The sequence below is a fragment of the Cucumis melo genome, chromosome 3 (genome assembly GCF_025177605.1).
Source record: "Cucumis melo cultivar AY chromosome 3, USDA_Cmelo_AY_1.0, whole genome shotgun sequence".
Lineage (NCBI taxonomy): Eukaryota > Viridiplantae > Streptophyta > Magnoliopsida > Cucurbitales > Cucurbitaceae > Cucumis > Cucumis melo.
The window spans coordinates 23806524-23823209 of record NC_066859.1 but is presented as its reverse complement, the minus strand read 5'-3'; the positions used below and the strand labels follow the sequence as shown (position 1 = coordinate 23823209).

At 29.7% G+C, this 16686-nt stretch overlaps 3 protein-coding genes across 3 annotated transcripts; 2 read left to right on the top strand and 1 right to left on the bottom strand.

The window, feature by feature from the left end:
• Positions 1-124: 124 nt before the first annotated feature.
• On the bottom strand, positions 125-2368 carry LOC103496413 (formin-like protein 4). The gene is made up of 2 exons (XM_008458247.3): positions 1521-2368; positions 125-1435 (listed from the first exon to the last, which is right to left on the bottom strand). Exons 1-2 carry the CDS (start codon positions 2366-2368, stop codon positions 190-192), a joined length of 2094 nt encoding a protein of 697 aa, XP_008456469.2. The 3' UTR covers positions 125-189.
• A 3349-nt stretch (positions 2369-5717) lies between these two features.
• Positions 5718-10353, top strand: LOC103496639 (AP2-like ethylene-responsive transcription factor At1g79700). The gene is made up of 8 exons (XM_008458577.2): positions 5718-5917; positions 6137-6219; positions 6364-6372; positions 6482-6570; positions 8113-8186; positions 8373-8423; positions 9051-9127; positions 9815-10353. The coding sequence occupies exons 1-8, from the start codon at positions 5718-5720 to the stop codon at positions 10351-10353; spliced, it is 1122 nt and encodes a 373-aa protein (XP_008456799.2).
• Positions 10354-11614: 1261 nt separating this feature from the next.
• LOC103496414 (germin-like protein subfamily 1 member 1) lies at positions 11615-12467 on the top strand. Its single transcript, XM_008458248.2, has one exon. The coding sequence runs from the start codon at positions 11645-11647 to the stop codon at positions 12311-12313; it is 669 nt and encodes a 222-aa protein (XP_008456470.1). The 5' UTR covers positions 11615-11644; the 3' UTR covers positions 12314-12467.
• The last annotated feature ends 4219 nt before the right edge of the window (positions 12468-16686 follow it).

Sequence of the window (16686 nt, the reverse complement as noted above, 5' to 3'; positions counted from 1 at the left end):
ATTTAAATCATTATTCACTACTTTATTCATAATGTCAGACAAAGGTAAATTTTAATTTGAAAAATTGCTACCAATGAATATACAAATCGTATCAATAATATACATAAACATTTCATTATGAATAGACGTAAAATACTAAAATTCATCATAAATTCTCATTTATCGTACAAAGTAAAGGCAGAATCCAAGTCAGAAGCTGTCATCCGTAAAATCGCTTGAAAAACTACGACACATGAAATGCTCTGCCAAACATGGAAACCTCGAGCTCAAAGAGCTCTTCAATGGCGGACATGCATTCAAATTTCCCATCTTACTCTTTCCCTTTAGATTCTCACCTATTTCAATACACACCTGATTAACCATGCTCACAAAATCGCTCACTATTACAAATATTCCCAGTGGATTTTCTATATCACCTGTTTCATAGTACTCATTCGTCTTCTTCACAATCTCCATCACCCTTTTTTGTTCTCTTCTTGCTGTCTCAAGTTCTTCCTCTGCTGATTTGACAAAATCTATCATATTCCGCTTGTATTCACCTCCTTCCTTTGATAGAAGCTTTCGTATTTTTGAAATTTGGGTCAAGAGGTTGGGGCAACTGGCAATGAAGGCTTCGTAGTCGATTGTGGATGCTTTCTTGACGTTGGAGAGCTCTGAGGTGAGTGATTCCATGGCTGATAATCCGAGTATGGTGTATTCGTTTTCTCTTTCCTTCTCCGATATGGGTGTTTTTGAATTTGTGTTTGAGAATCGTTTTTTCCCTTCGGATTTGATTACTTCTTCCACAACGAAGTGAAGCAATGTGGTTTTTCCGCCTGTGCTTTTTACATCTGAGAGTTTTAAGAGTGAATTGAGATTGAAAGCTTGTGCATCTCCTCTTGTTGTTCCTGAATTCAATCGGTTTCCAGCTTTGAGAGTTGCTTCTAATAGTTTTGTAAATAACCCTTTTTTCTTTAGCTCTTCGCAACCTTCACAAAGTATCTGTGAAAAGTCTTTGAGACGAATAAGCTCTGACTTGAAGTTTGATCTGAAAAGCATGGCGTTTAGACGAGTGAAGGCTGTTGGAACAGCCTTGAGAAGGTGGAAAATGAAGGATTCTGCATCCGCAAGCTTTAATGGATTGCCATCAAATTCGAGGATTTTGGATTGTTGTTCTTGGTTTGGAGTGATCTTCACAAGCTTCTCCAGTGTGTCCAAGTCCAGGCCATGCCCTTCCATGAGAGCATCAAGAAGTTCTTGCCGAGATATATTCAGGGATTTAAGGATTATTGCAATGTTTCTCGACCTTCTGGAATCTAGGATTGAGATTTGTTCTCGCCTGCCATTGTTGGGGCCTGATGATTCTGTTTGCTCATGATTGCCACTCTGCTTTGGTGGCGATTTCTTGTTTGTGGCTACGTATCCGAACAGAGCTTCCATAAGGTCGCCATTAAACCTGAAGAACAAAGATGAGATCAACGTAAAAAAACCACGGAAGCTAATTCAAAATGAGATATCTTCCAAATTCAATTATGATTTACCTGAAAGAACCTCCATCAATCTTGTCCCACACCATTGCATGATCTACATTTGTATTAACCTTATCCCAATGTAATGGCTTCAATCTAGTCTGATCATTCCTTGCTGAAGATGGTCCCGAATTGGCAACTGCCTTTGGTGGTGGCGGTGGTGGGGGTTTCCTCAGAGGCGCTGGTGAAGGTGGAGGGAGCCATGGCAATGTTTGTGAATTAGAGAGAGAGTGATCACGAGCCTTCATTTTTATCGAAGACGTGAGCAAAGGAGTTTCTTGGACTCTCTCTTTTACAAAATCCATATCTTCATCTTCCTCATTTTTCTTCGACTTTCTCCTTTCAGGGTTCTTCCAATAGATCACATCTAGACCATTTTCTTCAAGAATGAACCCATTAAAGTTACCATTGAATCTTGTAAATTCTTTCTGACTCACCAAAGCCTGACCTTCCCGTGATTGTGAACTTCTGCCATCTTGTTCTTCCTTGTGTTCTGCAAGAACGCATCCTCGGATGTAAAAGAAGAGACACAAAGAAAGTAGGAGGGTAGCCGCTGCAGTTGAAACCACCACCGTTATAATGGTGGCTTTCTTGGACACGTGCTTTGTTATCGGCTTTGGTTGTAGCTGCACAGCTTCTTGTGGTGGTGGACGTGATGGCGGTGGCGGCGATGGGCGCCGAGAGATGGTTGATAGATTGTCTGAAGTATTGTTGGTGAGTGGGACATGAAATGGCAATGGAAAAGGATAAGAAGTTTCAATATTCTGAGGGGAAATGGACTGAGAGCAACAAAGAGGTATGAAAATGAAACAAAGAATGTAGTTTCGAAGAAATGGGGATGGCCAAAGCATTGCAGCCATGGCAGATTTCCAAGAATTGCAAAGAGAACTGAGATTGAGTTTGTGCTGTTTTTTTGTTTCTTCCTTTGCCATTGGTTGAAGAGGATTTGGTGCTAAGTCTTGCAGTCAGAAATTTGAAATTTTAGGTAGAGGAGCAGTTTTATGGATTAGGCCAACTTTATAAAAGAAAAAGAAAGAAAAAAAATCATTGGTTCTTTTGTAAAATTAATTTAATTTTGAATTCTTGCCTAAATAATATGTCCATAAAAAAGTTGGAGGTTCGATCCCTTAAGAGTAAAGTTCTTAACATCCGTCTATGCAACTAGAAGATATTACTTATTAACCAAATTTTAATATAAATATATAAATTTATTAATTTAACGGGAACACGTGCCCCTAACTTTGTTAGATTTGTCTTTCATAGCCATAAAATGAGATTAGTTTTTTAAAAAAGTAATTAATCTAGTTAAGATATTATGTTCATTGTTGATTTGTGATTCAAATTCACTATTTTGTCTAATAATATGTTGAAAAGGAAGAAAAAGAATGATAGATTGTATTAGTTAAAATCATATTTTCAAAACTTTAAAATTTGATACATAATGTGCCATGCAAAAACAAATATAATCTTAGTCTACAACTTGTTGCTTCATTCAAACTAACATTGTTACAATGAAATTCAAAATATCATTATTAGTGTTTGAAATTTAAATATTTTTAATGGCCAAAACATATGCAACAAAACAAAATGCACAAAGACTCCATCATGATAACGAGTGAAAAGTTGACCCAAAGTTTAGTTTCTCTCAACAAGTTTCACCTATGCCATGAGTCTTACTTTAAACATGTGTATATTTTTATCTACCCATACACATCTCTTTTGTAGATCTATGCATATCCCATGGTCTTACTCGACTAAGAAAATCTACAAATCTAGTATGAGATGAAGTGCATCGACTTTTCGTGTATTTATAATTCTGATTTAGCAATCCTTATACCTTTAAATTTGTCATTGAATAAGTCATTACAAAGGTTGAGTTATCTCATAATTGATCTCTTACTTCATCAAGGAAGGTCTGTAACGAAAATATCAACACTATTTAACCTTTGTAAAGATTTTGTACTCTTTTACTCGACGTTCTTTATAAAATTAATATTCTTCATACAAACACCCTATTTATTTAGATGGCATGAAACAATAAATAATCACAAAATACTCCAAATTAAACATATAATAAACTCGTTTTACTTGATCATATTGGTACAGTACTCCCTTGACAAATGATATGTGTACATATACTAATATATGACTAGGTAAAGATGGACAAAGTGGAGAGGATATCCTCTCCTTCCACAATGTTATTACTTCTCTGGTTAGCTCTACTTTCTAATTTAAAACTAATTAAAACAATTCACATACTCCCTTTTAACTTCTTTTCATTAACACATTTACACCAATATAACTAATTAAGAGATAACAGGTTCAATCTAAGGTGATCACCTACCTAAGAATTAATTTGCTACGAAATATTTAAATGTTGTAGGATCATGTAGTTTATTTCGTGAGATTAGTCGAGATGCGCATAAACTGAGTTCAGACATTCACAATTATAAAAAAGAAATTAACAATTGAACCAATGAAGTCAAGGTTTTGTTTTTATTATTGTTGTTATTATGATTATTTTAAGGATAGATTACACGTACCTATTTGCTATTGCTATCTATATCACCAAACAAGGGGGATAAAAGCAAATAAACAAAGAAAGTTTGAGTTTTGCATAGATGAATGAGAAATTGGGATTTGGCTTAGGGTAAAATAGATAAGAGTATAGACAAATTGGTTCAGTATTTAGTGTAAGTACACGACAACCTTTTTAAACATGTTCCCTTGTCATGTGTTGTAGTGTAATTTTAAGTTGTTTATGGCTACAACATTGGATTCTTCAATCCAATCAGAGATTGAGTGTTTTTGTGTGTAATTTATAAATTGTTTTTTGATAATGATCTACAATTGATTTTTGCTTAAATTAATTAACTCTAAGACGCTATTTCCTATGCTAATATATCTGACATAGTCCTTCCAAATAACACTACTTTGGACCTTTCTCTCTATACAAAATAATTGTTTCTTTTAACTTCATCTCTTCCCAGAAGATAGAAGAAGTCCTTGTTTGATTATTACTTTGTTTCCTTTGATATTAATATTTGGATATACTAATTAAGTTGGTTGTAATCTCTACTCACTTTTTTTTTTGTTTACTTTTGAATATGTTTTTAACTACAAAATTATCCTTTACCATTTTTACATGTTGATGTTAGAAAACTGTCATTAACACTTGTTATGGGTGGATTCAAGAACCAACGAGAATTTGAACATCAATATAGTACTTGCACCACACCTGTATTCGATCTCTAAGTTAGTAAGAGACTTTAGATTGTAACAAGAGTTTTGAGGGAAGAGAATGAATTTACTTTTTCTAAAGTCATAACGATGTATTTATAGTGAAATTCTAATTAAAGGCATCTATATCAAGGTTGTTTGGTTGTTGTAGGTTAATTATCAAACCAAATGGGGTAGAACATGCACTTTAGCATGACCTTAGTCTCCGTTTCTCTTATGAAAAGGGTACGTTAGTCTTTGACCTCATCCTTGTCCAAGGTCAACGCTTAGGAGATCCTTTTGACTTCTAACCCCTACTATTTTCTTCTCAAAGCCCAAATAGGTTATAATAACATGCTCCGTTCAATTAAATAGGAGGTTAGCCTCGATCTCTTCCTTAGTTGAGGCCGAGGTGGAGCAAGCGAATTTGGTTGTGACCTAAACTCCCCCTTCCCAGGCTTAATTGGGCTCTTGGGTGCGGTTTTGTAGCTCAAGTTTTACCATTTAATTTTCTTAATCGGATAGAATGCAAGCTTCATAAAGTCGACTATGGGTCCATTTACCCATATCAGTAACAATCATGAAAGTTCACACATTGCTCTCTTTTATGGGAAAATAAGTATCTTGAAACAAAGAAAAAACAGTTGAGATCATCAAATCATCAAAATCATTGGTCACATCGTAGAATAAAAGCAGCAGCCAAGAAACAAACTATACTAATTTGGACACAAAAATCACATTACATAAGACAGAATTGGAATATCAGCTGCCTAATTATGTTAAAAGACAACCATAAACTCTGTGTTTGAATGACATTGCAATCATCGGAATCATCAAAAAAACAAATTAGGCTTGAAGACAAACCTAATAATTATGAACGATCATCAGCCAAAAACCTATATAAGCCCCCAAATACTTTTCCAAATTTTGCTTATGGAACACAAAACTCAAAGCTGAGGGAACACAAAATTGAATATTTAACTAATTAAAATGGACCTTGCAGTTCTAAATTCAGAATTGTGCTCTCTCAAAAGTGATTCCATGGCCGCCGTCAAGGGGGTCAAGAGACGGCGGAGAAATGCTTCTTCTTCCTCCACAGTTGGTGATGGTGGAGATGGTCAACCACACAAGTCAATGCCAAATCAATCCACTGCCACAAAGAGAAGCTCCAAGTTTCGTGGAGTTAGCAGGTAAATACTCATAATATTTCCACAATTTTTAATTTTCTTGTTCGCTTTTCTCTCAAATGTTCACTTGTCTTTTATGTATTTAATTACTATATATATCTTTTTACGTAATTTAATTACAAACTTAATTTAAGGTCTTTTATGGTCTCTAACCATGATCTGGTGAGAGCATAAAATCATGATTTATATATCCTTGAGAATAAGCAAATAAAAAATAAACAGACACCGATGGACAGGACGATTTGAAGCTCATTTATGGGACAAAGGGTCTTGGAATCCAACACAAAGGAAGAAAGGGAAACAAGGTAATGAATTTTCATATATTACATATATTTGGTGTTTGTGGAATGACAAATTTTAATTAAAGCTCATGATTTTGACTTGTTTGTGTTATTGTGATATATCTGTGATGATGATCGACCCATTGACAATTGTGATAAATGGAGCAGTTTATTTAGGTATGTTTTGTGAATATAATAAATTGAAATTGTGTAGTACATGATAAAATATAAATTAAGTAAATGATAAATATGATGATAAATGTGTGTTTAAATGGAAAATTAATAGGAGCTTATGATGAAGAAGAATCAGCAGCTAGAGCATATGACTTGGCTGCACTTAAGTACTGGGGAACATCAACTTTCACTAATTTTCCGGTACCCTTTTCATTGTTATTCTATTTGTTTCACTAATTATACCTGGATTCTGCTTTTTTTTTTTTTTTTTTTTTTTTTGAGATAAACACTAATGTGCCAAATGGTTTTTTTTAAAGGAAAAAAAAATGAAGTAAGAGGGTGTTTGAAGAAATGAAAGAAAATAAGAGTATTTTTTTAAAACGGTATTTCGGAATTTTTTTTAAAGATTTTGGTTGATTTTGACGCAAAACTCAAATGCTCTTTCATCCCGATATTTTTAAATAATTAGTGTAAATATTTTAATTAGACAATAAGTAAACTTTTATAAATGTAACCAAACACCAAAATGTTTACCGTTTGTATAACAAATCGCATGAACTTAGTCATTTTTTAAATATTTCAGATTTGGCTTTCAATCTTTGATTTTTTTCTTCTTCACGCGGTCTTTCTTCTTTTCCTTTTTCTTTTCTAGTGTGATTTTTTTCCATCGTCTTTCTTCTTTTCTGATTTTTTTTACGTTGTTTAATCTTTTCATCCTATTTCTTCTTTATTTTTTTGCTGTGATTTCTTTGCATCGTTTTTCTTCTTTTCTTTTTACGTCGTTTAAATTTGGATAACTAAATCTAAACGATCGTATACAAAAAAAATAGCAGAATCTATAAAGAATTTTGAAAAAAAAAATCATTTACATTGGAGTAGCCAAATGTAAACAATCGTGTAAAAAAATAAATTAGAATGTATCAAAAAAAATTAAAAACCGTTGTACCAAATTTTGAAAAAAAAAATCGTTTAGATTTGAGAAATGATCAAATCTAAACGATGGTGTAACTAAATTTAAATGTAACAAAATTAAATGATAAAATTGAAAAGATAAATTGTAGCTATATCTAAACGATCGCATACCAAATAATAATTAAATCTAAACGATCACAAATATATTATGATATTTTATACGATGGGCCTCTAGACTTTTTCTGAGACCCATGCAATAATATAGTTATAAAAGATTATCTAAATTTAAATATTCAATTTTTTTTTTTTTATGTTTTCTTAATCGAATTTTTAATTTAAATTTATAATTGATTGCATTAAAATGCAAATTGAAAATTTTAAAACAGTTAAAAGAAAATTAAAAATTGTAAAAAAAAAAAAAATTAAAACCATTAAATTGTGAATTTATAATATTAAAAAAATATATAATACAATAAATAAGTTAAAAAATTAAAAAAATCTTAGAATTATTAAATTTCTGGCGTTCTCCAATTTCTTTAGATTTCTCTACACTCCATCAAATGTCACTATTTACAAACAACTTAATAAATAAGATATTTACAAACAACTTAATAAATAAGATATGACATTACATGACCGCTGAAAAACCATGTTTGCTTGATAGATGACATAAGTGTGGGATGTTTAATAAATATTTAAATATTAAGACATATCTCTTAATGGGCATATCTATATAATCTAATATTTGTAATACATTCTGTATTTTGTTTTAATTTAAGCCATTATTTAATTGTCTGATTTGTTCATATATTGGTGATTAATTTTGTGCAGATATCCGATTATGAGAATGAGATTAAGATAATGAAAACTGTGACAAAAGAGGAATACTTGGCCTCTTTAAGAAGGTAATAATTATCCATTTTGTTTGATTTCTAATTTTAATATTTGCAAATTAAACATATAAACAATATTTCTCCTTTAGATTTTTCAATTCACTTTATTTATGTAAAAAAAAAAATATATGAAAAATCATTGTACAACGTTGCAAAAGTCTAGCTTTAACGTTTTTGGCTTCCATTTATTCTTGGTAGGAGAAGTAGCGGTTTCTCAAGAGGTGTATCGAGATATCGAGGAGTCGCGAGGTAATGCATGTGTCACTTAAATTAAATGTTTATTAAACAATGTATACGGTGGAAAATTCTACCTTCTAGTCAATGATATCAATTTATACTTATACGAGTCAAATCGTACTCATATTGACTTCACTTTCCTTTATTGTCATCTTTGGGAATGATGATAAATTTATAGTTTAAATAAAGTATTTTATAATTAGAAGCTAGACTTTGTTTTATTTTTCACTGTTTTTAGTAATTAGGCCTACTAATTCAAATTTCTTCTATTATTATTGTCATCCGTCATTGTTATTGTATCATTCGTTTTGGCAATATGTAAAATTGGGACATATCTCACACCCTTTATACCCATTTAATTCACATAGATTAAAAGCTTTAATTTAATTAACCCATATGCATGATTAGGAGTGTTTGAGAATTGTCCAAATCACTTTTGACATCTTCGAAATGGCTCCCAAACACACATTTTACACTTTCAAACACAAATTTGATATCGTCGCAACTAATTTTGAATAATTAATTAAAAGCATGATTTCAAAAATGTCTTTTCTTATATATATTACTGCCATTTTTAGAGCTGTTATATTTATATTGAGAGAGGTATTGAGAGAATTGATATTGAAATTGTATATGTAGACACCATCACAATGGGAGGTGGGAAGCAAGAATTGGGAGAGTTTTTGGCAACAAGTATCTGTACCTTGGAACATACAGTGAGTATGCATATACTTCTACTCAGTATTTTATAATTCACTTCCATCTTCCAATGATTCAGCTTAAATATATATTGTTTTTCAACAGAGTATGTATCAAAATTTCAAGAAATACTAAATTTGTATATATACTAATCTATTCCATTGATCGTAAAGTTTTCAAAGGTATGAGAGACGTGTTGAACACAATATTAATACATTTATTAAACCTAAAAAGTGAACAATTTGTTTTTTTTTTTTTAATCACGACTCCATTAGCTAATGTGTTTTTCCTGGTTTTGTTATTTAAAAACAAAAATCATATATATTTGTAATCAATTTGTTTTTTTTTTTTTTCAATTTTGAAAACAAAATGTTTCTTTTTTTGTAAAGCTTCTTTATTTCATTTTCAATTTTTCTTAGTAATTTTAAAAGCAAGTTTCTTGTTTTTTTTAAAAAAACTTGAATCAATTACCAGACACACATATTTTTTAAAAATTAATTAAAAAGAAAAAAAATAACTGAGTTACCAAACAAACTTTATATTTTTCTACTTTTTAAATTTTAGCTCGATTGTTTAAAACCGTGAATAGAAAGTTTGATAACGGTTAAAGTGGTGTTTAATATAAATGTAATTTTCCAAAAAAAAGAACAAAAGATTACAAAACAAGGACTAAAATCGAAGAACTAAACACAATAACTGCGTAGGTACACAAGAGGAAGCCGCAAGAGCATATGACATAGCCGCAATAGAATACAGAGGCATAAATGCAGTGACCAACTTCGATTTGAACACATACATAAGATGGCTTAAACCTCAAACAAACCCAAATCAAAATCCAAATCCAAAACAACAGCTTTCTCCACCAATTATTTCCTCTTTGTTTCCAATTGATTATAACACAGACAATACCCTAAAATCTTCGAACAAGGATCTTCGTTTTCCTATCTTCCAATCCATCAATAATGATCATGATAATGATGTTATTATTCCCACTACCCCACAAACTTCCCCTCGCACAGCCCTTGGCCTCCTCCTAAAATCCTCCCTTTTCAAACACCTTGTGGAGAAGAACATTGTGAATGCTAATAATGAAGAAGAGGATCCTAAAGATAATGAAGTTAGAGGGCTACTTGACTTTGTTGATGATTCTAATAATCCTTACTTCAATTTGCATTATCCATGTCAAGGAACCACCAATTTATCACTATCTACTACCCCTTTCCATTTCTCCACTTTGATTTGATCCCATATATATCTTTCTTTTTCTTTTTTTAGTTGTTGGAGAGCGTATACACTTAGTTTTATAGATGTCGGTAAATGTAAGATGGCCGATTTGAAATGATTTTTCTTAAGTACTTACATATTTCAGTACTTGAAAAAGTCATTCCAAATTAAGTGCTACTTGTTTGATATGTTAATATCAAGGATCTTGAATTTGGACAATTTGTATTCAATATATAATAGTTATTCAGACAAGCTTGATTTCATTTTTTTTTTTTTATTAGTTGTTTGGGGAGTATATATTTGTTTGAAATGATGCTTTAAGTGCATAAAGATGTGTTTTTTAAGTATTTGATTGAGGTTGATGCGTGCTTTTTTTTTTCTTCTTTCAATCGATGATAATTATAAAAGAAATTTACTTTACTTGAAACAAATCAACATTTGACACAACATCATATTTTGTCACATCAGAAACAGAGTTTGTCATCTACATGCAAAAAACATTATGAATGATAGAGCTAGCCACAAGGTTCAATGTTGTTCACGGTCTCGTGTTCTTCTTCTTCTCGAAAAGTTTTGTTTTGAAGAAAATATTTGTATAATTTTAATTTCATCTCAGATTATTTATATTAATTCTCTCGACACCTCTCAATTTTTAAATTTAATTAGTTTTTTCCTTTACTCTAATCACAACTAAGTATACTACTTTTCAAAGTATTTGAAATCTCTATTCACGTCTAGAAACATGCGATGCCTTTCACTCTACTTACTCAAACGTTGTTCCATAAATTTCTCTCTCGGATGAAAATGGTCTTTTTTTTCGAAAGAAAAACTAAACAAAATAAACAAGTGGTCATTTTTTAAAAAATTGCATAATTTAATTAAAAAATTCATTAAGAACTATAAAAATATATTGGTGAAAATGTATTATATTATATGTTATTTTTTCTATTTTTTTTTTACAAAAGCGTTGGATTAATCAAAAGACACACGTATATACATACATACATACATACATACATACATACATATATATATATATATAAATAATCAAAAGCATCAACCTTAACTTAATTAATCTCAATATAAAATATAGTTTTAGCTTGCCTTAGGGTATACTTAGTTGTCTCCCTCTTTTAGTTCCTCAATGCTCTAAAGCTACTCAAAACCTTCCCCACCTTCCACCACTAACCAAAATTACTCACTCTCCAAAATTCTTAATTAAACATAATATCATCTTCTCATTCACACACACATATATATAACACGGCCATATGATCAAACTTAACTTCTATATTTAATTTCTTTTTCCAATGGCAACTCCATCTTTCTTTCTCTTATTACTTCTTCTTCATTTGTCTTCCAAATTCGACTTTGCTCGTTCGGATCCCGATCCCCTTCAAGATTTCTGCGTAGCCGATCAAAAAGCTTCCACATCTTCCTTTTTCAATGGCATCCCTTGCATCAACCCAAATTTAGCAACAGTCGATCACTTCAAAACATCAGCCTTATCCCTCCCAGGAAACACCAAATCCAATCGTTTTGGGTTCAGCGTTACACTTACAAACCCCCAAAATCTACCTGGAATCAACACGTTGGGCTTAACCTTGGCTCGAATCGACCTTGACCCCAGAGGGCTCGTGCCACTTCATTCGCACCCACGAGCCTCAGAGGTCACCATTTGCTTGATTGGCCAAATGGTCGTGGGCTTTGTGGACACATCCAACCGTGTGTTCACTAAGAAAATTGGACCTGGGGAGTCGTTTGTTTTTCCAAAGGGATTGCTCCATTTTATGTATAATGAAGATTTTAAGAAGTCTGCTGTTGCTGTTTCTGGGCTTAATAGCCAAAACCCTGGTGCTCAATTGTCGGCTTTGGCTGCCTTCACTTCTAAACCTGAAATTCCTCAAGAAGTATTGAAGAAATCTTTTCAAATTAGTGAATGTGAGATCGCCCATATCCGTAAGAGTCTTGGAGGTTGAATTAAATGTTTGGTGTTTGTATATTATGTTTGTCTGACTTGACTCACACATGTAATTTTAAGTAATTTATGTATGTATATTGTGTAAAAAGATTCTTATTATATACAAAGAATCTAAAATTATCAATCGTTTTCTATTTCTGTTTCTTGTTTAATTATATTGTTTTGAGATTCGATAGTCACCGACGTCTTCAAAATGGTTAGTTTTAAAATAGAATACGAGTCGCCACCAATCCTTTTTAGGGTATGATTGAACGCCAAAATAAAGTAAACAATTTTAAATAAATTAAAAAATGGTCTAAGAAAACTAGAGTTGAGTTCGGAAGTCATTTGTGTATGAGAAAAGTGTTAGCACCTCACAACACCCGTTTAGAGAACAGTGACCAAATTTCAAATATTGAATTGAAAATATTCTTTAATTTCTTAAAAAAAATAATACCTTATTTTACCTCTCATTACTTCAATATTTGAAGTTATGATCTTATAAAATAAGTGAAGACCATTCTATCAATTAGATTATATTAAATAAAATCTTCTCACCTCAAAATATTGAGAAAGTAGTACAATTTCTCAAAATCCATCATAGTGATAGCCTTCTAATAAAAAGATTTTCTAAAAATCATTAATTAAAATCCTTTTTTCTTGGGATCAAATCTTGGACTACCAAATACATGATCCATCACCTCAAAAATTCTAGGAAATTAGACTCCCGAATTTTTTAGATTACACGATATGATTTTATTTAAGAAAAACGATATAAGTTATTAGAAAAGATTGATTAAGAATTCTTATGAAATTATAGATTAAATTTTGAACGTTTAAAAAACATAAAAAAGAATTATAACTTTAAAAGAAAAAATATTCTAAATGATTTAAAAAGAAATAGTTTTGTGAAAGATTTTAAAACTTTGAGAACTTTAAAATAGAAGGATTTTAAAACATTGAAAATTTTAATTAGAAAGAATTGAAAATTTTAAATAGGAAACAAAATGCGGCTTAATATAAAAATTAGATGAGTAGAAACAAGAGGAAAGAAGTACCATAATAAAAGATGCAAACATAAAATAACATATTGAGATTTTAATAAAAACATATTGGAGATCAATCTCGAATATCCAAAATAATCGATTTCCTCACCTCAAGAATTTTAAGAAATCGGATTTCAAAATTTTCTAGATTCCATCGTTGGATGTTTTTTAAGAAAAATAATTTAAAATATTAACAAATTTAAACAATCATTAGCAATAATATATTAAATTGACAAAAAAATGAAAAACAATATTTAAATAACATATAAAAGACAAGAACATACTAAAGAAGCAATAATCAAGATAAGAAAAATATTAAATAAGCAATAATCAGTGCTATAAAAAATTAAATAAATAAAAATGCTAATTAAATATATATATATATATATATATATAGATAGATAGATAGATATATAAAAAAGTAAAGATACAATATAGAGAGAATAAAGTTTAAGAATAAATTAACAAAGGAACAACATAATATTGAATAAAAAAAGAGATAACAAAGTGGTATGAAGAAATATGTAATAAATAAAAAAAACTATAAAAGAGAAGCATACACAATAATAAATAAATAATTATAAGAGAAAGTAAAGTAAAGAAATAAGAGTAAGAATAAGAGTAATAAGTAAATATTTAATCCTTTAATATTATTTATTTATTTTTAATTTTTTATGAAAGAAAAGATAAATAAAATAACGAGAGTAGTAAGAATAAGAAAAAAAAAAGAACTTTGAGAAAAAAATAAACAAAATAAGAAGAATAAAGAAAAGAAAGAAATATTGAAATTCCAACATACTAAACTCACTTTGTTTAAGGTGTGGATCATTGACACCAAAACTCTACCATACACCTCCAACTAAGTTAGATTATTTTTGTATGTTGGATTCTTGACATTGTAGGGAGAAAGATAAAAATTTAGGAGTTGTTAGAAGAGAAAATAAAATGGTTTTTGAAAAGATAAAGAGAAATAGAGGTTAGAGATTTAGATAAAGAAGAGAATATGTAAAAGTTGTAAAAATTTCTAGGGTTTTTTGTGTGGCCTTTTCTTTATGTTTTGTTGTGTGTCCCATGAACGAAGAAGAAGGGATTATTTATAGCCAAAAATGCTTCTCCAAATGGCTAGTAATTAGGTGGTTAAGATAAGTTTGAGACACTAAAACTATTATTGTTTAGGGATATTATGATAATCACTATTTGGATACAAATAAATTTTCAGACGCCGTAACAAAAAGAAAAAGAAAGGATATAAGTTAGAAAATTGTTAAGGGACTATATACGCATATTTGCTATGTGAGTTAATTAATATACATACACCAAATTTAGAGAGGTAAAAATGTATATCCTTTCAAATGATATAATTGAAGTATAACTAATTCAAAATATATCCAAATTATAATAACTTTAGTGTCTTATAGTATATTATTATTGTTGGTTCAGAACGAAGAAATAGCAAAAATCTGTTTGGATTGATTTTTAAAGTGTTTAATTTTTTAAAATAATTTATTATAAGCTAAATTGAGGTGTTTGACATTTGTTTGAAATATTTTTCAGAAGAATGAAATTATGAAATAAATCATTTTAGGGAAAACATATGCAACTAAATTTTAGAACAAATGTTTATGTGATGTTTAATGAAGAATCCCTCCCAAATATTTATTTATTTTATTCCTTTTTACTATCTATTTTTCACTCAATTCTTTTTTCTTTTCTATTTTTAAATATTTTGAATATTTTTTTTCAATGTATATGAACACACATTTAAATATAGAGATTATCAAATGTTTCTCTCTCTCTGCGCCAAATCTACCTCACCTTAACATCTGTGAAAGAAATCAGGAGGACATCAATGAAGAACATGATTATTCGGTTCGTGAAATAAATATGAATGAAGAACGTGATCGAATTGCACGTCTTTTTATCTAGTTGATATTATATTGTCTTGAAAAAACTATTTGTCTTATTTATATTTTGTTGATGGAAATAATTTTTTTTTCTATGATTATGTGTTTACATTTCAACGTATTTGTGCTTCTAAAATTGAATTGGCGTATTGATAATATATCAATACAAAAGTCAATGTAAAATTAATTTCCTTTATAGTATTGATGTGTTACTTCTTAAAATATATTTGTTCAATACTTTAAATCAATGTACTTTTAAAATTCAATTTCAAAATTGGTCTATCAATAATCAAAAAGCATATAATTAGAAAAGAGTTATCAACATAACAAATTGAATCATTATAAATTGAGGATGACGTGCTACAAAAGTTACACTCTAAAATACATTAGTTAGTAATGACAATTCAAATTAGGTTTACGAACAATAACAAGATACATAATACTTTGTTAATAAATAAATATTACCCCGAATACGAATATATCTTTCTAAAATAAAATAGTACTATTTTTTTTTTATTGATAATATTTATTTTAATTATAAAATATATAAAGAACAGAAGAGTATGTATAAAATTAAAAAAGTGGATGGTATATTAAAGTAAAACAAGTACAAAGATGATGCCCTCGACCAAAACGTGTTCTTCCATACCTTCATTGTTCGAGAATCTTAGACTATTCCTTTAATGAGCATATCTTTAATTAACATCTACCAAAGTTTTAGACGTTAAATATTCGATTCATACTTTAACATTGTTAGAAAAGAAAATGTCTATTTTTCTTATTAATGAAAATAATATCTCATTTATGTTGAAAGGAGTGTGAGTTCCTTTAATCATTTCAAAGTGAGATTTAATATAGTATCGATGTCTACCATAGATGTAATATAAAATTTTACTATACTTTTTACTACATTTAAAAATGTTTTTAAAAAAGTAAACTAAATATTCACACCAAATTATTAAAACTATTTAAACTAAAAGGTATTAACAAAAAAAAAAATATGAAATTTGTTTTTAGAATATAAAAATGGTAATCAATGTCGTCAAACAGCCCTCCAAAAATTGAAGGAATCAAAATGGAATATAATCCACGATTTAAGGGCAAATATCAATTTACATTGATAAACTTTATGTTTGTAAGGATTTTTTCTAGTACAGTCAATTTCTATAAATTTGATTTTATTACAAAAAGTTTAAAATCTCTATTCAGTCAACTATTGGATTTTCATGAACACACCAAAGCTTTAGGGTTGACTTCTTTTTCAAATTTTAATTATGAATTAAGCGTGGTCATGTAAGTTTTACAAAATATAAATACATCCGCGAACATTCAATTATAAAAATGTGATATAAAATTAGATTCTCATTATTTGAATCATTATAGAAATTAGGTTCATAAATGAGAAAAAATTGAACCTTTACAATTTATTCAATTTTAATAAG